This window comes from Phocoena phocoena, chromosome 11 (assembly GCF_963924675.1).
Source record: "Phocoena phocoena chromosome 11, mPhoPho1.1, whole genome shotgun sequence".
Classification (NCBI taxonomy): Eukaryota; Metazoa; Chordata; class Mammalia; order Artiodactyla; family Phocoenidae; genus Phocoena; species Phocoena phocoena.
Genome location: NC_089229.1, coordinates 31,902,909 through 31,926,320, shown reverse-complemented (window position 1 = coordinate 31,926,320; position 23,412 = coordinate 31,902,909). Strand labels below are relative to the sequence as shown.

Genomic DNA, 23,412 nt, shown 5'->3' with positions numbered 1-23,412 from the left:
ATACTACTGGTAAACCCAGATGCTCCAAAGCAGGAAAGAGTCTGGAGTATTAGAGGACTTGAACACAGTGAGCAACAATCAGAGTGAAGAGGAATAAAAAAAAAAATTTGGAGAGATAATAGGGGGCCATACCAGGCAAGGCATGGTATGTCAAGACAAGTAACTGGAATTTAACTTAATGTATAACAGGAAATCATTTAAAGATTTAAAGGAAGAACTTTTAACAAATCATTCTGAATAAAATGTGGAGAATCAATAAAGGGGTAAATAGAGAAATGAGAAATTAGTCAGGAAGATACTGTAAAGTCCAGATGAGAGATGACACTGGTTTAGATTACAGTTATAGCAGGGAAGATGGAGAAAAGAGGACACATAAGAATTAATTACATTTGGGTGGAAAATGATAAAGGAAAGGAATGACTAGAGAATAATTCTAAGATATCTGCCTTAACTAAATGAGTAGATAATAGTGGCATACACTGAAACAGAAACAACTATGACAGAAATAGATAGACATCAGGAATTAAATTTGGACATGTTAAATTAGAGATCCCCTTGAAACATGAGTTGTTAAGTAGGTAATTCCATACAGAAGAACAGAGTTCTGAGAAGTCAGGCTGGAAACATAAAATGTAGGAGTTGGCACATAAGTATAATATTTTAAGCTAATTTATTCTTCATTTTAACAAATAGAATGTCTACTACGTGCCAGGTATTCTAAGCACTGGACTGCAATGGTAAACAAATTCCATCCTAAAACTTGTATTTTAATGGAGCAATTTGAAAATAAGCCAATATACAACATACTGTCAGGTAATAACCATTATGAAGAAAAATAAAACAGGGTAATGAAATTTTTTTTTAATAAATTTATTTATTTATTTTTGGCTAGGTTGGATCCTCGTTGCTGCATACAGGTTTTCTCTAGTTGCGATGAGCGGAGGCTACTCTTCGTTGCGGTCCACGGGCTTACTCATTGTGGTGACTTCTCTTGTTGCAGAGCACCGGCTCTAGGCGCACGGGCTTCAATAGTTGTGGCGCACGGGCTTAGCTGCTCCACAGCACGTGGGATCTTCCCGGACCAGAGCTCGAACCCGTGTCCCCTGCATTAGCAGGTGGATTCTTAACCACTGCGCCACCAGGGAAGTCCCGAGATTGTTTTTTTTTAAAGGGCGATGTTATAATGAAAAGGAAGATAAGGGAATAAAACATGACTCTCTGGTAACACGCACAATTACAGCTCAGTTCCTAGGTACTGTAAATTCGTAGGAGAAAAACAAAAAAGGGCTTAAGGTGTTTTAAATATCTTGCTACCCTTTTTGCTTCTCTTACTTCCAGACTCTTTCAAAGGATAACTGTGGCCTTGCTCCATATCCCATTTCCATACTCCTGCCCTGGTACTGCACCCTCATTTATTACCACTCTTACCTCTAATATTCAATCATTCTCTCCCTTTTAGCTCTAAATTTTCTTTTTCCTCTCCTCTCAAACTTCATTGGTCTCCTTATCAAAAAAAATTTTTTTGAAAAAACACAGCAAATCCTCTTCTTAATTTTACCTTAGTCCATATCTATTTCTCTTGTCTGCTATTATCAAAATTTCCATGTTTTTAATTGCCTTATCACCCATTCGGTTTTTTTATTTCTTTACCACCCACTCTGTTTTTCATCTTTTAAAATTTGATTTTCATCACCTTTATTCAATCCCTGAAGTTAACATCTATTAGCTCTAACTCTGTGCCAAACAGCAGGTACCAAACCCACAAAAATGAACTAAGTAGAGTTTCTGATATCAAGAGGCTTATATTCCTGTAGGAGAGGCACACGTATAAACACATATAATATGATGTGATATAAATAGCAGAACTAGGTACAAAATATAGAAATAACAGAGAGGGTGAGTTTTTTCTATAAAGAAGGATGCTACAGGAAAAGAGGTAGTGTCTGAAAAAAGTTTTGAAACATGAATAGAAATTCACTGAGCAGAAAAACTGGGAGAGGAGGAAGGGCTTTCTAACCAAAGAAAACTGCATGTACAGAAGAACATACGAAACACTGTGGTGGAGAAAACTGGTAGTTCACTTTCTAAAACATTAATTGTGAAACTCCTTAGAATGTCACAGTAGATGACATGAGTTACGTGCGGGCTAATCACAAAAGTCACTTATTTTTTAAGTGACTGGCAACTTTTGAGAGGTTTTAAGCAAGGGAAGGACATGGTCAGATGCAGGTTTAGAATGATCACTTTGGTGGCAGCAAGGAGGATACAACACTGGAGGTAATGGTATGGGTAATGGTTACCACAGTGAAGATAATAAAGAATAAAACTAAGACATTGCCAACAGAGAGGGACATATGTTCAGAATTATAACTGAGATACAGGAAGTAAAGGAGAGAAAAGGATACAATACAGAGACAAAATTTTTTAAGGTTTGAGTAGAGATGAAAAATATTATCTGGGAAAATAAGTTTTAAAAGTTAAAAATTACTCATTGATACGCTACCTGCAGGAGATTTCTTATCTATGATTGTCTAATGCTAGAGAAGAGAAGACAACAGACATGAAAGATGGGAAAAAATAAATTTTTATCACACTTAAATATTTAGAATTTTCCATAAAAATTAACATAATCATCTCTCTTCAAAAGTAATAAAAAGTAAACTGATCATGATTATTTCTAGTTAATATTAATAAATAATGACTCAGATAACTTTGTAGGAGTCATTGAAAGCTATTCAGAATGTTTTCTTGAATGTGTCCCCCTAAGCAAGTGAGAACTTTTGAGCCAAAAGAATTATATCTCCTTCCATTCCAATGAGAGGATCATAAAAGAGAATGAACCAAAAGACATAAGCCTTTATTTTTCATAAAGATAAACAAAATCAGGAGCTTGTTTTGCCTGCTGTAAAAGGTACGAAGGTCGAGTGGCTACAAGACAATTACAAAGGGTCTGGGCCACATTCATAGACTCCTTTAATTAAACTAATGATACTCCATCCTATTCTTCTCTCTCTACAGTAAGAAAGGATAGGGATTTGCAGAACTCATCCAAGGTCCAGGAAGAACCATGGATATCTCATCTACTCTCTGCTACATCCACCCCAAAGAGCCATGGACCATGAGGGAATAATTTACACTGGAATCAGGGCAAGAGAAAGGAATGGGTACTTAATAATGCTTCCTCTTCTGACTACATTATCCTATCTGTTCCATGTTCTTTTTTCTTTTTTAAGTACCTGATGGAAAGAGATTTCATTCAGCTAAATCACACAAGTGGGCTAAGGAAGATAACCTGGAAGAAGTCATCCAGAAGTCATTTTGCACCTATAGATAAGATATCACCAAAGAAGAATGGCTAAAATCACAAGGTTTAAGGATCACACATACTTACCTCTAGGTGTTCCAAGTTATTTGTTCTTTGAACAAGCATATTATCTTTTTGCAAGATGTCTCTGTACTTAGCAGTCAGTTCATTGTATTGTTTATTGGCCAATGCTAGTTCAGACAGAGAGACACTATTATCTATAACTTTTTGGAGTGCTGCAATCTTGAAAACAGCCATTTCCTATGTAAATAAAGATACACTGGATTAAGGTGGTGTATTTTTTTCTGGTAAAGGCACTAGCCACTTATGAGGATAAGATAATACAGCTGAAAGCAAAACAGATTTTAGAATAATTTAAAAAATTAGATTTCTCAAGTAAGAATTGCATATATTGCATATATTATAATATATTACAATAACTATTAAATACTTTCATACAAGAAATAATATTTGGAAATTTTAAATCATAATAAAAATAAAGTGAATCTTTTTATAACTCCTGTCATAGTTAAATGAAATTCAGTTAATTTGAGAAATGCGTAATATACAGCAGCAAAAAAACATATCACTTAGAATATATCTTTGGATGGCTTTTCTAAATTTCATAAGATTAAAAAAAAACTTGTCTTTTAAATGGCAAAATTTGCATCATCACAGGTAACATTTCCAACTTTGCTATTTCTGCTTATTTATAATTAATAACAAGCTAGCTTTATAATAAAAGAAAATTTTTTGTTCACAGGAAAGAAACATTATTTAGGGAAAAAAAACTTCTCTGCATCAGAGCTATCTGTAACAAATAATATCAAAGGCTTTAAATTACTTGGTTCATCTTCAACTCTTTAGCTACAGAGCTATAAGAGTCACTATTCAAAGACACTGTATTAACACCAAAAAGAAATGACTGAACATAAAACCAAATTTATGAAGTGAGGAAGAAAAAGAATTTATGAGTTCCCTGGAGAACTCATAAATTGGTTAGGACTCAGTGCTTTCACTGTGGTGGCCTGGGTTCAATCCCCGGTTGGGGAACTACGATCCCGCAAACTGTGCGACTTGGCCAAAAAATTTTTTAAATAAAAAAATTAAAAAAAAATAAAAAGAACTTATGGTTATAATTCATTCTGAAGTAGAGTAATGAGGGGAAAATATTTGTAATAGTGCTTCAGATCTCAATTTGAAAACTTCTCTATATAAATAAATACAACCTAGTCTACCTTACCCTTGGGATTCAGTTTCACTTTTGCTTTGTGGTGAGGGAAATCATGTTTCCCATCCTTAAAAATATCCCTCTTTTTGGCTTTCCAATTGTTGCAAAAACAAACAAAAAATCCAGGTTGAACAATCAGGTTGAAGAGGAAGAAGATTCTAGTTCTTTCTTCCCTTCTATCTCAAACACTAGCTATATTTGTAATACTCTAAGAAAAGTACATTCTACAAAATCTAACACAAAATAAAAACAAGAACATTTCATATTGAAAATAGGTTTATTAGCATGACAATTTCACCCATTACTATATTTAAAAGGGGGTGGCAAGGAACTCAAGTTCATTTTAATTTTACTTTGAATTCTTCTATTTACATGCTCCTATGTAAATTTAGACACGTCAAATGAACATACACATGCTTAAATAAGGTCTGATCAGATGTAAAGCAAGGTGCAGAAGAGTTGCATGGCATGCAACTTTTTGTGTCTTTGTTAATAACTTGCAAAAGGAAACATTAGAAGGATTATCAGTTACCTAAAGGGGGTGGAAGGATGAAGTAGAATGAAGTGAAAGGTATAAGGACAGACATCAGATTTCTCTGCTGACATCTTTTGTACATGTAAATGTTTTATATATTCAAATTTAATTTTTTAAAAAGTTATCCCTAAAACTGAAAACAAATGTAAAATAAATGAACCTAACTATATAGCAATTGTATGGCATAACCACACAAAGAGGAGAATTACTTCAAGTCACTATAGAATATGTTACCATGACGATACATCCTTAGTGAGAGATATTCTAAAGAAAATAAGAACTGTAAAGAAACTTTATATCTAGTAACACTGGTATTGTTATTGTTAATACCAATACAAGATTATTGTTTTCAAATTAATGTATGAATATTGTAGTATAAAAAAATAATGATTTTAATGTTATTTTAATAGATTTCCGTGTTAAAAAAATAAAGTACAAAATCAAAGGTTAGTAAAAACTCCATACTCTTACTTATCCTAAAATGTTAAATTTGAATTAAAAATAACAATATGAACTCATGATTTAAATCTATACATATTTTCCTAACTGGACTAGTAGCAATGACACTCCAAGAGCAATGACACCTAGGACTAGTTTTTGGTATCTAAATGCTGTTCCCACTAAAACGAACCAGGGCTCTTTAGAGAAATGGCTTATTCCAAGCCTGCCTAAGAAGTATACAAGGTACATCCTGGACATATGTTGTTCCAGAAAACAAACTAAGTTTTGCAGCTTGGTTCAAAGACTAATGTATTTCTGTCAAATAGGATACAAGAATCTTCTTTAAAGGGCTCTCACTGGCCAAAGTTGAGACAAAAGAATAATGACTACACCTGAGTAAAACACACTGAATATTTAAAAGTGTGTGAGTCTGTTATGATACTTAAAGAAGAGAAAGCTGGAGGGTGCAGTGGGTGGGAGGGGATAGGCATAAGCAGACTATACAAACTCTGTATTCTGAAAACTGGTCATTAAAAGGAAAGAATGACCAGTTTTTATCTTGCCTTTCTAGTTAGGAATCATACTTCAAGAGTAGCCCAAAGAGCTTGGGCTAATGAGGAGAAGCTCTTTATTTTATAAAGAATACCTGCTAGTAAATGAAGAGAACATAATATAATTAGAAAATCATGATTTTTGCAATTCTTAATGAAATAATTGGGTCAGGCAACAACGATCACCAGTGAACACTAAAACCATTAGGAGAATTGATGAAGAACTGGTTATTTGCATGGTATCAAAATATCACTGAAGAATTAACTAAATCACTTAATAATAGAGATATATGGCTGTCTCCCCCTTAACAAAGTAATCAATCATGAAACATGGGACTACCAGACATTCCATCTCTTGAAGTGATACACTATAAAGTATTACTTATAAAGTACAAAACATTACTTAGGAAGTGTTCTTGCCAAAAATGTTTAACCTTAATATAACCAAGGCTTCAAAGCTAACTTTTAGTAAATACAATGGATACAGGAACAAGTAGAATTATGAAAGAAAATAATCAGATAAATATTCATTATTTTTCAGAGAGAGGAGGAAAAAAAGGGGGAGATTCTATATTTAAAAGACTTAGGACATGTAACATCCAAATACAATGCAGGGTCCTTGACTGGGTCCTGGGACAACTGAGGAAATGTGAATATGATCTGGATGTTAGATAATATAAGGTATTGTTGTCAATTTTGTTAAGTGTGATAAAGTTATTGTGGTTATGTAAACAGAAAAAGACTTTTTTAGAGATGCATACTAAAATATTTAGGGGAGAAATGTCTGCAATTAAAATATTCTTACAAAAAAACAGATGAAGCAATTAGAGTGGAATGTTAATAAATGTTAACTATTAATCCAGGTGATGGGTATTCATCATACTATCCTTTCTTCTTCTTTTTTTTTTTGCGGTATGCGGGCCTCTCACTGTCGTGGTCTCTCCCGTTGCGGAGCACAGGCTCCGGACACGCAGGCTCAGCGGCCATGGTTCACGGGCCCAGCCGCTCCGCGGCATGTGGGATCTTCCCGGACCGGGGCACGAACCCGTGTCCCCTGCATCGGCAGGCGGACTCTCAACTACTGCGCCACCAGGGAAGCCCTATCCTTTCTTCTTCACGTTTGAAAATTTTCAGAGTTGAAAAAAATCAGACATACCTTAAAACGTTGCAAACGTCCAATTTTTTCACCAACTTCAGCCTCCATTGATATCAATTCATTCTTCTGTTTCCAATTTTCTTTTCTAAGCTGTCTCTCCATTTCTACTAAAGTAGTATATTGCCTTATGAGTGACTTTTCATTCACTTGTAAGACTGTGATCTTTCTGCTATTTTCTGAAAGTGTTTTTTTTATTTCATCTGAATCCATCTGAAGAGCACTGAGCAAATTCTGCACAAAGTCACATTTATATTACTTGTTAAATCTAGCTATTTTAGTTTGTATGGTATTATATATTGATTTTAAAAGTGCTTTACTTACATTATATTCTTTTATTTTTATAGCATCTTGTTGGATTTGATCCTCAAGTTTTCTCTTTTCCTCTTTCATTTTTTCAGATTCTGTTTTCCAGGTCTCCTTTTCACTTAAAAAAATAAAAATGACAATACAGTAAACCTAATAAAATATTTAACTATAGGAAGAGATAGCTATAGATTATGGAAATTTAGTTTCTATAAAATAAGAGAAATCATAACTAGTCAATATCTGATAACATAAGTAGAAATGCCACTTGAAAGGATTTATCCTGAAAGTTATATTTTTATTTAATAAATGAGAGGTAAAGAAATTATTTTATCAAATTATTTTCATTAATCTACAAATTATTACTTTACAATTGTTACAATATAACAATTGCAGCTGAATCTTATAAACATTTTATTAAAAACAGAAAACAATTAAGAAAATAATCAATACCCCAAACTAATTCTGGAAATCAAGTCTCAGTATTCTGACCCTACTCTTACAGTAAAATTCTTTTTTTTTTTTTTCGGTACAGGGGCCCCTCACTGTTGTGGCCTCTCCCGGACATGCAGGCTCAGCGGCCATGGCCCACGGGCCCAGCCGCTCCGCGGCATGTGGGATCCTCCCAGACCGGGGCACGAACCCATGTCCCCTGCATCGGCAGGCGGACTCTCAACCACTACGCCACCAGGAAAGCCCCTGACTGTACTCTTAAAATTTGAGTGTTACTTATAAAATATCTAGAATACAAACAAAATGAGAAATAATTAGACTTAAAAGAAGGTGTATAAGACATTGTTGCCTACCCAGACCTGCAATCTGCTTGGCATAAACCAATTATGGTGTCAGCATTCTCTTTGAACTGAATGATTCAAACCTGGACATATGACTTGGACAGCTCATTAACCCAGTTCTGACTAATGAGGTCTAAGTCTGCCAGCAGCCTCTGGAAAAAGTTTCATGTAAAAATAAAAAGTTATGTGAAAAAAAAAATGCCCCTCTTCTTCAATGGTCATGGTTCCATCTTCCTTAACTCCTTCCTTCAGCTATTTTATAACCAACATAGGAGATAATATGACCTATATTATAAGACTCCCAAACATGACCTACCCTATAATTAGCTTTGGTTTTCTTGTTAGATCAAATCGTAGTCACTCTTAGTGTTTAAATCACCTTTAATCAGGTATTCTAACTATTACTAAGGATATTAGTCCATTGGTACAGATGAGATGGCAGAGATAAGCACAAACAGGTTAGTTCCCCATGAAAATATATGAATAACGATGATGGTGACGATGAAGAATGATGCAAACAGCTGACATTTATAAACAGTTCATATGTGCTATAATATTCACAAAATGCTCATATCTGGGCATTTTCACATAATTCATTTAAGTTTCATAATAACCCTATGAAAAAGTATTACTATCACAGAATTTTATACATAAGGAACTAAGACACAAAGCGGAGGTGAAGAGGCAGGAAGAAAAAGTAAAAGAAAATATCTAAATATTTTTTGTTACTTAGCTTTAACACGAATATTCTTCAATTATATTTATAAAGTTTTGCTAACACCTATACCTTAGGTATTCTTTATATAATAAGCTCTGTTGATGACGAATTACTGCGAATTTTCTGTTATAGTCTTCAAGAGAATCTTCTAAATTCTTTAACTTATTTTCTTTATATTCTAGTTCCTAAAAATTGGTTTAAAAATGAGAATGAAAAAAGCATCAGGACATATTTTAAATTTGAATGTATAAATTCATATTCTGACAAGATTATAGAAAAATATACAAAAGATAATAGCAAATCCATAAGCAGCACAGGTCATTTCTATGATTATTCTGAACACCTTATGGCATATGGAATGAGGTAATATGTGTAAATGAGAAGTGCTATGAAACAGATAAAATTATTTTCATCATACAGAATAGTTACAGTAACCATACAAATCATCAGATACAGTGGTTACAAACTTACCTTTAGCCACTCAGTCCCACATACCCTTTAGTGAACATATGCATTCATAGCTCCAGTCAAATTGTCCTTTCCAATTATTTCATTTTGAAGATGAAGAAACTTGAGACTTAGAAAGATCAAGTAACTTACTCAACATTAAAAAACTCATTAATACTACCCTTGGTAACCATTTTCTAAGCACACATGCCAAGCTCAGTGCCAGGTGCTTTACATATTGCAGATCTAACACTTGCAGTCAGGTCTGGCTGACTCCAAAGACCTTGCTACTTCTATCACTCTATGCTGCCTTAGGATTGGGAGTCCAAGTACTTGTTTTGCCACTTTGAACAGGTTTTCAGATTCCCAATTGGTTCTCTAATCTACCACAATGCTTCTCATGTGTTTTTTATATAAAGATGAAAAAAATGAATCTTATCACAAGTAACATGACAATGCAATACTTCTATCACTTATTGACAATGTTCCTGTATTGAAGAAGAATAAATTCATGAAGAATGCTAAAATTATAAATTTAAAAGTAATGATATAACATGAATTATAATGTTCTAATAAGTAAATTCTAATACTCAAAAAATGATTAATTAATATACAAATACAAGCATCTGATAATCATAATGCAAGTATATTCACAAATGGATTATTTAGGAAAGGGAAACAGCAGTGCTTATAATCAAAAACTTACTTTCATTGATTCTGAACACATTTTTGTGATTATATTTGCAGTGTATGTGATATTACAGGTATTCACACTCAAATGAAATAATGAAAAGCATCTCTCATTATGCCATTCATAATGACTGTAATATAGACAGCAAAACTGAGAAACAAACACAAGGCAAGCAGTATCCTTTCTAATTTGCTAACAGATTAACTAACACCTTACAGGGTAAAGGGAAGAAAGAGATAAAAGACAATTTTGTTTAAAAGTTTCTTCTCGTAGTTAACACACAAAAAAAGGAACGATTCTAATCACTACGCAAAAAGCTGTGTCAGACTTTATTCATGTGAATTGCTTTTCCAACCAGCAATAAATAAAAGAGCTCACCTTATTTATACATTACTACCTCATAGTAGCTGCATGTTATTCTATCTGTCAATCATATATTTCATATGAATGGCATGCATGCTTCTCATTCAGATGAATGGAATAAACTGCTTTTATTCATAACATTCCATCTAATATCAAAATCATTAAAAAAATTTTCACTGTTAATATTCTAAGAATGCAAAGGAATATATGATGATTAAATTATAAAACATACTATCAACTATTTTTGTTACTCACATATAAAATTTTCAGTACCTGTAAGATATGTATTAAATATTCATTCTGAGAATTAATGATATTGGCACTAGATGGTGCTACCCCATCAGGTAAGTCTACTCCTTTAAACACAACATTTGATCCTTCTGATTGTCGTAAAAGACTGGTCTCTTTTTCAAGATGATCTATCTGCAAACGAACAGTTCAGAAATCAGAATCTCATCTCTTATACCCAAAGAAAGACAAATTTAAAAGCAGTAACTAACACTTCCTACTGAATATCTTGAACAAGTAGATATATGAATGCTCTGCCAAGTATTAATTAAATTATAGTTTAATTTATAATTACTACTACTTAGAAATGTCTAGGAATATATTTAGAATTTTTGTATCCTTTTATGTTACACAGTACTTATTTTTCCACTAATTTAATTAAAAAAATTCAAACAGAAGCTTTCCGAATGTTGAAAGAATTAATTCAAGGGGCATTTTCTCATAAAATAGTCATTTAAAAAAAAATTAAATGTTTCACATTAAATCTTTATTCATATGCTTAGCATTTTCTTTTATATAATAAAATTCTCACCTTTAAATTTGCTTTTGTCAACTGCTGAGAATAATTTATAGCCTCCTTCCGAGATTCCCTGAGCTCCTGTCTTAATTCTTCATTCCTTCCAGTAAGTTGATCAACTTGGGCTTTTAAATGCAGATTGGCATCAAATATTCCTTCTGCATTCTTTGATTCTATAGCCTAATATATTTAAATTATATAGAAGAAATGTGAAGAAAAACACTAAAGTCATAGTAAAAAATCTATGTTTAAGTAAAATTCACATTTAAGCATTTTACTATTCCCATGTATAATAAAATATACCAAATCTATCTCTTATTTATAAATTTAAATTGATAAAATACCAGTTTAACCTACAACAGTATTACCAAGCATACTAATCACTTCTTTCTAACAATTAACAATATCTAGCTAATCCAAACAGACTGGTAGACCAGAAAAACAGCTAGACAGGAACAACATGACTAGGGTTCAAATATTAACCAATCTCTTATTTGCTGGGCAAGTGACTTGAAATTCCTTATACCTTAGCTTCCTTAACTCTAAAGAAGAGGAAATAATGTTAGCTCTGTCAACTTCACAAGGTTTGTATACAGTCAAAATGAGATAATTTATATGTAAATGCTTTGAAACCATGAAGCATCTGAATTTAAAGCATGAGCAAAGGAATGAAATAGCTACTACATTTAATTAATTAAATTTTTCATTGCTTCCTCTCCAGTTGAAGCATACATAATAACAAAGGCAAAGTATGATAAAACAGTGTTATCCAAGAGTGCTGGATAAGCAAAAATAATCTGTCAAATATTAAAATACTATCCAAGAGGCTTCACTGCTCCTAATTCCCCAATAATGGCATATATAAATATACCTACCCCCATGTACACATATACACAATACATACATACCAACAGATCTGGACTTTATGGAACAAAACTGTTAAATACAAAGTAAAGCTTCAGAAATGAAGGCAGAAGACAAAGAAAGTAAGATGAGTAAAATCATATGTAATATCCTATTCAGGAGGGTGATCTGGGATTTAACTCAAGGCAGTAGGTCTGTAAGAGTAAGCCTTTACCCTAAGGAGATGAGAGCAGGCCATGTGGAGTAATAATTTATACTAATTCAAAGGGGATAGCAGAAAGAGGTAGGCAGAAGGAGGTATTCTGACAGATGACAAAGTAGTCTAGTTAGTTGTCTTGCTGAAAAATAGCAACATGTTATCTGTAGATCCTTGTGGTAAAATGAGATTGAAGTAGATGGTGATTAGGGGCCCTGAAAAACACCCTATAGCAATAGAAAGTGAACTAAAGTGCAGAAGCTGGAATTATCTGATCTAAAGTGTCATTGATTCTGATGATTTCTTAGAGGACGTACTGTTAGGTCATTCAGATGGGGCATATCAATCAGAAAAAAAAATGATAACCCAGAAGAGAAGCAGACAAAATCGATGGAAACAAGAATCCTAGGAAGGCCACAGGCTGTCAATTAAAATAAAAAAACTTAAAAAATAAATAAATAAAAATAAAAAAACGTAGAATCTTTCTCGGCTATTATTCTGTTTCTATTTGGTCACTAAATAGAGTTTCCCTTGTAGAACAGAGTTTGATCTGAGTATTAGTAGTGGGCAGCATCACAGACAAAAGATGTTCACATAAGAAAGTATGAAGAATCATTTTAGATACTTAAAATAGTGGAGAAAAAACAAAGTCACCAACCAGAGAAGAAAAGTCAGAACTATAAAGGGATATATAGGGAACAAAGGGAATCAAAAGGGTTTCATAAATTTTGTTAAATGATTTTCTACCTCAGAAAGATTTTAACATATTAGTATCGCTCTCTGCTAAAAAAATGGTATTATTATAAAAAAAAGCATTCCATGCAAATGGGAATCAAAAGAAAGCTGGAGTAGCAATACTCATATCAGATAAAAATAGACTTTAAAATAAAGAATGTTACAAGAGACAAGGAAGGACACCACATAATGATCAAGGGATCAATCCAAGAAGTAGATATAACAATTAGAAATATATATGCACCCAACATAGGAGCACCTCAATACATAAGGCAACAGCTAACAGCTATAAAAGAGGAAATCGAGAGTAACACAATAAGAGTGGGGGGGGCTTCCCTGGTGGCTCAGGGGTTGAGAATCCACCTGCCGATGCAGGGGACACGGGTTCGTGCCCCGGTCCGGGAGGATCCCACATGCCGCAGAGCGGCTGGGCCCGTGAGCCATGGCCGCTGAGCCTGCGCGTCCGGAGCCTGTGCTCCGCAACGGGAGAGGCCACAACAGTGAGAGGCCCACGTACCGAAAAAAAAAAAAAAAAAAAAAAAAATAGTGGGGGACTTAAACACCTCACTTCACCAATGGACAGATCATCCGGACAGAAAATTAATAAGGAAAGACAAGCTTTAAATGACACAATAGACCAGTTAGATTTAATTGATATTTGCAGGACATTCCATCCAAAAACAGCAGATTACACTTTCTTCTCAAGTGCACACAGAACATTCTCCAGGATGGATCACATCTTGGGTCACAAATCAAGCCTCAGTAAATTTAAGAAAACTGTAATCATATCAAACATCTTTTCCAACCACAATACTATGAGATTAGAAGTCAATTACAAGGAAAAAAACATAAAAAACACAAACACATGGAGGCTAAATAATATGTTACTAAATAACCAAGAGATCACTGAAGAAATCAAAGACAAAATCAAAAAATACCTAGAGACAAATGACAATGAAAACACGATGATCCAAAACCTATGGGATGCAGCAAAAACAGTTCTAAGAGGGAAGTTTAGAGCAATACAAGCCTACCTCAAGAAACAAGAAACATCTCAAATAAACAACCTAACGTTACACCTAAAGGAACTAGAGAAAGAAGAACAAACAAAACCGAAAGTTAGTAGAAGGAAAGAAATCATAAAGATTAGAGCAGACATCAATGAAAAAGAAACAAAGAAAACAATAGCAAAGATCAATAAAACTAAAAGCTGGTTCTTTAAGAAGATAAACAAAATTGATAAACCTTTAGCCAGACTCATCAAGAAAAAGAGGGAGAGGACTCAAATCAATAAAATTAGAAATGAAAATGGAGAAGTTACAACTGACACTGTAGAAATACAAAGGATCATGAGAGATTACTACACCAACTCTATGCCAATAAAATGGACAACCCTGAAGAAACAGACAAATTCTTAGAAAGGTATAACCTTCCAAGACTGAACCAGGAAAAAATAGAAAATATGAAGAGACCAATCACAAGCGCTGAAATTGAAACTGTGATTAAAAATCTTCCAACAAACAAAAGTTCCAGGATCAGATGGCTTCACAGGTGAATTCTATCAAACATTTAGAGAAGAGGTAACACCAAGTTTCTCAAACTCTTCCAAAAAATTGAAGAAGTAATACCCCCAAACTCATTCTATGAGGCCATCATCACCCTGATACCAAAACCAGACAAAGATACTACAAAAAAAGAAAATTACAGACCAATATCACTGGTGAGTATAGATGCAAAAATCCTCAACAAAACACTAGCAAACAGAATCCAACAACACATTAAAAGGATCATACACCATGATCAAGTGGGATTTATCCAGGGTATGCAAGGATTCTTCAATATATGCAAATCAATCAATGTGATACACCATATTAACAAACTGAAGAAGAAAAACCATATGATCATCTCAATAGATGCAGAAAAAGCTTTTGACAAAATTCAACACCCCATTTATGATAAAAACTCTCCAGAAAGTGGGCACAGAGGGAACCTACCTCAACATCATAAAGGTCATATACGACAAACCCACAGCAAACATCATTCTCAATGGTAAAAAACTGAAAGCCTTTCCTCTAAGATCAGGAAAAAGACAAGGATGTCTGCTCTCACCACTATTATTCAACATACTTTGTAAGTCCTAGCCACAGCAATCAGAGAAGGAAAAGAAATAAAAGGAATACAAATTGGAAAAGAAGAAGTAAAACTGTCACTGTTTGCAGATGACATGATACTATACATAGAGAATCCTAAAGATGCCACCAGAAAACTACTAGAGCTAATCAATGAATTTGGTAAAGTTGCAGGAAACAAAATTAATGCACAGAAATCTTTTGCATTCCTATACACTAACAACGAAAGATAAGAAAGAGAAATTAAGCAAACAATTCCATTCACCATTGCAACAAAAAGAATAAAATACCTAGGAATAAACCTACCTAAGGAGGTAAAAAACCTGTACTCAGAAAACCCTAAGACACTGGTGAAAGACATCAAAGATGATGCAAACAGATGGAGAGATATACCATGTTCTTGGATTGGAAAGATCAATATTGTGAAAATGACTATCCTACTCACAGCAATCTACAGATTCAATGCAATCCCTATCAAATTACCAGTGGCATGTTTTACAGAACTAGAACAAAAAATCTTAAAATGTGTATGGGAGGGAGGAGCTTCAAGATGGCGGAAGAGTAAGACGTGGAGATCACCCTCCTCCCCACAAATACATCAGAAATACATCTACACGTGGAACAACTCCTACAGAACACCTACTGAATGCTGGCAGAAGACCTTAGACCTCCCAAAAGGCAAGAAACTCCCCACGTACCAGGGTAGGGCAAAAGAAAAAAAATAAATAAAACAGAGACAAAAGAATAGGTATGGGATCTGCACCAGCGGGAGGGAGCTGTGAAGGAGGAAAAGCTTCCACACACTAGGAAGCCCCTTCGTGGGCGGAGACTGCAGGTGGCAGAGGGGGTAAGCTTTGGCACCATGGAGGAGAGCACAGCAACAGGGGTGCGGAGGGCAAAGTGGAGAGATTCTTACACAGAGGATCGCTGCCGACCAGCACTCACCAGCCGGAGAGGCTTGTCTGCTGCCCCGCCAGGGCGGGCGGGGACTGGGAGCTGAGGCTCGGGCTTCAGTCAGATCCCAGGGAGAGGACTGGGGTTGGCTGCGTCAACACAGCCTAAACAGGGCTAGTGCGCCATAGCTATCCAGGAGGGAGTCCGGGAAAATGTCTGGAATGGCTGAAGAGGCAAGAGACTTTTTCTTGCCTCTTTGTTTCCTGGTGCGTGAGGAGAGGGGATTAAGAGCGCTGCTTAAACGAGCTCCAGAGACGGGCGTGAGCCGCAGCTATCAGTGCGGACCGCAAAGATGGGCATGAGACGCTAAGGCGGCTGCCACCGCCACCAAGAAGCCTGTGTGCGAGCACAGGTCACTATCCACACCGCCCCTCCCAGGAGCCTGTGCAGCCTGCCACTGCTAGGGTCCCGTGATCCAGGGACAACTTCCCTGGGAGAACACAGATCCTCAGGCTGGTGCAACGTCACGTGGTCCTCTGCCGTCACAGGCTCGCCCCACACTGTACCCCTCCCTCCCCGCAGCATTAGTGAGCCAGAGCCCAGAATCAGCTGCTCCTTTAACCCCATCCTGTCTGAGCGAGGAACAGATGCCCTTAGGAGAGCTACACGCAGAGGCGGGTACAAATCCAAAGCTAAACCCCAGGAGCTGGACGAACAAAGAGAAGAAAGGGAAATCTCTCCCAGCAGCCTCAGGAGCAGCGGATTAAATCTCCACAATCAATTTGATGTACCCTGCATCTGTGGAATACCTGAATAGACAACAAATCATCCCAAATTGAGGACGTGGACTTGGGGAGCAACGATACATATTTTTTCCCTTTTTCTCTTTTTATGAGTGTGTATGTGTATGCTTCTGTGTGTGATTTTGTCTACATAGCTTTGCTTTTACCATTTGCCCTAGGGTTCTGTCTGTCTGTTTTTTCTTTCTTTTTCTCTTAGTATGGTTTTTAGCTCTTTTTGTCATTGGTGGATTTGTTTTTTGGTTTGGTTGCTCTCTTCTTTCTCTTTTTTGATTACATTAAAATTTTTTTTAATATTTTTATTTTAATAACCATTTCATTTCATTTTATTTTATTTCATCTTTTTCATTCTCTCTTTCATCTGTCCTCCCTTTTATTCTGAGCTGTGTGGATAACAGGCTCTTGGTGCTCCACACAGGCATCAGGTCTGTGTCTCTGAGGTGGGAGAGCCAAGTTCAGGACATTGGTCCACCAGAGACCTCTCAGCTCCACGTGATACCAAACGGCAAAAATCTCCCAGAAATCTCCATCTCAGCCAAGACCCAGCTCCACTCAATGACCAGCAAGCTACAGTGCTGTACATCCTATGCCAAAAAACTAGCAAGACAAGAACACAACCCCACAGATTAGCAGAGAGGCTGCCTATAATCATAATGTCAGAGACACCCCAAAACACACCACCAGACGTGGACCTGCCGACCAGAAAGACAAGATCCAGCCTCATCCACAAGAACACAGGCACTAGTCCCCTCCACCAGGAAGCCAACACAACTCACTGAACCAACCTTAGCCACTGAGGGCAGACACCAAAAACAACAGGAACTACGAACCTGCAGCCTGCGAAAAGGAGACCTCAAACACAGTTAAGTTAAGCAAAATGAGAAGATAGAGAAACACATAGCAGATGAAGGAGCAAGGCAAAAACCCACCAGACGTAACAAATGAAGAGGAAATAGGCAGTGTACCTGAAAAAGAATTGAGAATATTATTAGTAAAGATGATCCAAAATCTTGGAAATAGAATGGAGAAAATATAAGAAACGTTTAACAAGCACCTAGAAGAACTAAAGAGCAAACAAACTGTGATGAACAACACAATAAATGAAATTAAAAATCCTCTAGAAGGGATCAATAGCAGAATAACTGAGGCAGAAGAACGGATAAGTGACCTAGAAGATTAAATAGTGGAAATAACTATTGCAGAGCGGAATAAATAAAAAAGACTGAAAAGAATTGAGGACAGTCTCAGAGACATCTGGGACAACATTAAATGCAACAACATTTGAATTACAGGGGTCCCAGAAGAAGAAGAGAAAAAGAAAGGGACTGAGAAAATGTTTGAAGCGATTATAGTTGAAAACTTCCCTGATGTGGGAAAGGAAATAGTTCATCAAGTCCAGGAAGCACAGAGAGTCCCATACAGGATAAATTGAAGGAGAAACATGTCAAGACACATATTCATCAAACTATGAAAAATTAAATACAAACAAAAATTATTAAAAGCAGCAAGGGAAAAACAACAAATAACATGCAAGGGAATCCCCATAAGGTTAACAGCTTATCTTTCAGCAGAAACTCTGCAAGCCAGAAGGGAGTGGCAGGACATATTTAAAGTGATGAAAGGGAAAAACCTACAACCAAGATTACTCTACCCAGCAAGGACCTCATTCAGATCTGATGGAGAAATTAAAACCTTTACAGACAAGCAAAAGCTAAGAGAATTCAGCACCACCAAACAAGCTTTACAACAAATACTAAAGGAACTTCCCTAGGCAGAAAACTCAAGAGAAGGAAAAGACCTACAATAACAAACCCAAAACAATTAAGAAAATGGTAATAGGGACATACATATTGATAATTACCTTAAATGTAAATGGAGTAAATGCTCCAACCAAAAGACACAGGCTGCCTGAATGGATACAAAAACAAGACCCATATATATGCTGTCTACAAGAGACCCACTTCAGACCTAGGGACACATACAGATTGAAAGTGAGGGGATGGAAAAAGATATTCCATGCAAATGGAAATCAAAAGAAAGCTGGAGTAGCAAATCTCATATCAGATAAAATACACTTTAAAACAAAGACTATTACTAGAGACAAAGAAGGACACTACATGATGATCAAGGGATCAATCCAAGAAGTAGATATAACAACTGTAAATATTTATGCACCCAACAGAGGAGCACCTCAATACATAAGGCAAATACTAACAGCCATAAAAAGGGAAATCGACAGTAACACAATCATAGTAGGGGACTTTAACACCCCACTTTCACCAATGGACAGATCATCCAAAATGAAAATAAATAAGAAAACACAAGTTTTAAATGATACATTAAACAGGATGGACTTAATTGATATTTATAGGACATTCCATCCAAAAACAACAGAATACACATTTTTCTCAAGTGCTCATGGAACATTCTCCAGGATAGATCATATATTAGGTCACAAATCAAGCCTTGGTAAATTTAAGAAAATTGAAATCATACCAGGTATCTTTTCTGACCACAACGTTATGACTAGAAATCAATTACAGGAAAAAATCTGTAAAAAATATAAACACATGGAAGCTAAACAATACACTACTTAATAACCAAGAAATCAGTGAAGAAATCAAAGAGGAAATCAAAAAATACCTAGAAACAAATGACAATGAAAACACGACGACCAAAACCTATGGGATGAAGCAAAAGCAGTTTTAAGAGTGAAGTATAGGGGCTTCCCTGGTGGCGCAGTGGTTGAGAGTCCGCCTGCCGATGCAGGGGACACGGGTTTGTGCCCCGGTCCAGGAAGATCCCACATGCAGCGGAGCGGCTAGGCCCATGAGCCATGGCCGCTGAGCCTGCGCATCCGGAACCTGTGCTCCGCAACTGCAGAGGCCACAACAGTGAGAGGCCCACGTACAGCAAAAAAAAAAAAGAAAAAGAAAAAAAAGAGTGAAGTTTATAGCAATACAATCCTACCTTAAAAAACAAGAAACACCTCAAATAAACAAACTAACCTTACACCTAAAGCAGTTAGAGAAAGAAGAACAAAAAAACCCCGAAGTTAGCAGAAGGAAAGAAATCATAAAGATCAGATCAGAAATAAATGAAAAAGAAATGATGGAAATAATAGCAAAGATCAATAAAATTAAAAGCTGGTTCTTTGAGAAGATAAAGAAAATTGATAAACCATTAGCCAGACTCATCAAGAAAAATAGGGAGAAGACTCAAATCAATAGAAGTAGAAATGAAAAAGGAGAAGTAACAACTGACACTGCAGAAATACAAAGGATCATGAGAGATTACTACAAGCAACTCTATGCCAATAAAATGGACAACCTGGAAGAAATGGACAAATTCTTAGAAATGTACAACCTTCCAAGACTGAACCGGGAAGAAATAGAAAATATGAACCAACCAATCACAAGCACTGAAATGCAAACTGTGATTAAAAATCTTCCAACAAACAAAAGTTCAGGACCAGATGGCTTCACAGGAGAATTCTATCAAACATTTAGAGAAGACTTAACACCTATCCTTCTCAAACTCTTCCAAAACATAGCAGAGGGAGGAACACTCCCAAACTCATTCTACAAAGCCACCATCACCCTGATACCAAAACCAGACAAAGATGTCAGAAAGAAAGAAAACTACAGGCCAATATCACTGATGAATATAGATGCAAAAATCCTCAACAAAATACTAGCAAACAGATTCCAACACTACATTAAAAAGATCATACACCATGATCAAGTGGGATTTATCCCAGGAATGCAAGGATTCTTCAATATATGCAAATCAATCAATGTGATACACCAAATTAACAAATGGAAGGAGAAAAACCAGATGATCATCTCAATAGATGCAGAGAAAGATTTCGACAAAATTCAACACCGATTTATGAAAAACATCCTCCAGAAAGTAGGCATAGAGGGAACTTATGTCAACATAATAAAGGCCATATATGACAAACCCACAGCCAACATCGTCCTCAATGGTGAAAAACTGAAACCATTTCCACTAAGATGAGAAACAAGACAAGGTTGCCTACTCTCACCACTATTATTCAACATAGTTTTGGAAGTTTTAGCCACAGCAATCAGAGAAGAAAAAGAAATAAAAAGAATGCAAATTGGAAAAGAAGAAGTAAAGCTGTCACTGTTTGCAGATGACATGATACTACGCGTAGAGAATCCTAAAGAGGCTACCAGAAAACTACTAGAGCTAATCAATGAATTTGGCAATGTAGCAGGATACAAAATTAATGCAGCGAAATCTCTTGAATTCTTATACACTAATGATCAAAAATCTCAAAGTGAAATTAAGAAAACACTCCCATTTACCACTGCAACAAAAAGAATAAAATACCTAGGAATAAACCTGCCTAAGGAGACAAAAGACCTGTATGAAGAAAATTATAAGACACTGATGAAAGAAATTAAAGGTGATACAAATAGATGGAGAGATACACCATGTTCTTGGATTGGAAGAATCAACATTGTGAAAATGACTCTACTACCCAAAGCAATCTACAGATTCAATGCAATCCCTATCAAACTACCACTGGCATTTTTCACAGAACAAAAAATTTCACAATTTGTATGGAAACACAAAAGAGCCCGAACAGCCAAAGCAATCCTGAGAAAGAAAAACGGAGCTTGAGGAATCAGGCTCCCTGACTTCAGACTATACTACAATGTGACGGTAATCAAAACAGTATGGTACTGGCACAAAAACAGAAACACAGATCAATGGAAAAGGATAGAAAGCCCAGAGATAAACCATGCACCTTTGGTCAACTAATCTATGACAAATGAGGCAAGGATATACAATGGAGAAAAGACAGTCTCTTCAATAAGTGGTGCTAGGAAAACTGGACAGCTACATGTAAAAGAATGAAATTAGAACACTCCCTAACACCATACACAAAAATAAACTCAAAATGGAATAGAGACCTAAATGTAAGGCCAGATACTATAAAACTCTTAGAGGAAGACATAGGCAGAACACTGTTTGACATAAATCACAGCAAGATCTTTTTTGATCCACCTCCTAGAGTAATGGAAATAAAAAGAAAAATAAACAAATGGGACCTAATGCAACTTTAAAGCTTCTGCAAATCAAAGGAAACTACAAACAAGACAAAAAGACAACCCTCAGAACGGGAGAAAATATTTGCCAACAAATCAACGGACAAAGGATTAATCTCCGAAATATATAAACAGCTCATGCAGCTCAATATTAAAATAACAAACAACCGAATCCAAAAATGGGCAGAAGACCTAAATAGACATTTCTCTGAAGAAGACATACAGATGGCTAAGAAGCACATGAAAAGCTGCTCAACATCACTAATTATTAGAGAAATGCAAATCAAAACTACAATGAGGTATCTCCTCACACTGGTTAGAATGGGCATCATCAGAAAATCTACAACAACAAATGCTGGAGAGGGTGTGAAGAAAAGGGAACCCTCTTACACTGTTGGTGGGAATGTAAACTGATACAGCCACTATGGAGAACAGTATGGAGGTTCCTTAAAAAACTAAAAATAGAATTACCATATGACCCAGCAATCCCAGTACTGGGCATATACCCAGAGAAAACCATAATTCAAAAAGACACAGGCGCCCCAATGTTCATTGCAGGACTATTTACAATAGCCAGGTCATGGAAGCAACCTAAATGCCCATCGACAGACGAATGGATAAAGAAGATGTGGTACATATATACAATGGAATATACTCAGCCATAAAAAGGAACGAAATTGGGTCATTTGTTGAGATGTGGATGGATCTAGCGACTGTCATACAGAGTGAAGTAAGTTAGAAAGAGAAAAACAAATATCGTATATTAACACATATATGTGGAACCTAGAAAAATGGTACAGATGAACCGGTTTGCAGGGCAGAAACTGAGACACAGATGTAGAGAACAAACGTATGTACACCAAGGGGGTAAAGTGGTGGGCGTTGGTGGTGGTGGGATGAATTGGGAGATTGGGACTGACATATATACACTAATATATATAAAATAGATAACTAATAAGAACCTGCTGCATAAAAAAATAAAATAAAATTCAAAAAAAAAGTATTCAACTATTGACTAATCATAAAAAAAGCAATTCAATGAATAAGACTTTTTTCTATATAAATCAAGCATAGTATAATAATTCATGTTAAGTATGTTCAGATCATGTAACTGACATAGATTTAAATATTAAGAATCTAAAAATTTATGTTTTATTCAAGTTTATATAACAGACACTCATCAATACTGTAGAACTCTTTAGTCCCTATATGGTAAATATAAATAGAACATCATTTAATGGCTAAAATCTTTCTCATAGTAATTCTTAAGTCTTTAAGTATTCAAAATATTCTTACTACATCCTATTACCTTCTAGGTTTGTGGTGTAAGGTCCTAACAGACCTACCCTCCCACATTTAACAAGTGAATACAAA

At 35.7% G+C, this 23,412-nt stretch overlaps 1 protein-coding gene across 1 annotated transcript in view; it reads right to left on the bottom strand.

Annotated features, from left to right (window-relative positions):
• Positions 1-23,412, bottom strand: part of CEP290 (centrosomal protein 290) — a 96,522-nt gene that overhangs the window by 46,871 nt on the left and 26,239 nt on the right. Inside the window, exons 20-25 of the mRNA XM_065888153.1 lie at positions 11,355-11,519; positions 10,808-10,957; positions 9,103-9,218; positions 7,540-7,642; positions 7,219-7,449; positions 3,392-3,565 (exon numbers count right to left, since the gene is read on the bottom strand). Of these exons, the coding sequence (XP_065744225.1) occupies positions 3,392-3,565; positions 7,219-7,449; positions 7,540-7,642; positions 9,103-9,218; positions 10,808-10,957; positions 11,355-11,519 (939 nt within the window). The remainder of the gene's footprint in view (positions 1-3,391; positions 3,566-7,218; positions 7,450-7,539; positions 7,643-9,102; positions 9,219-10,807; positions 10,958-11,354; positions 11,520-23,412) is intronic.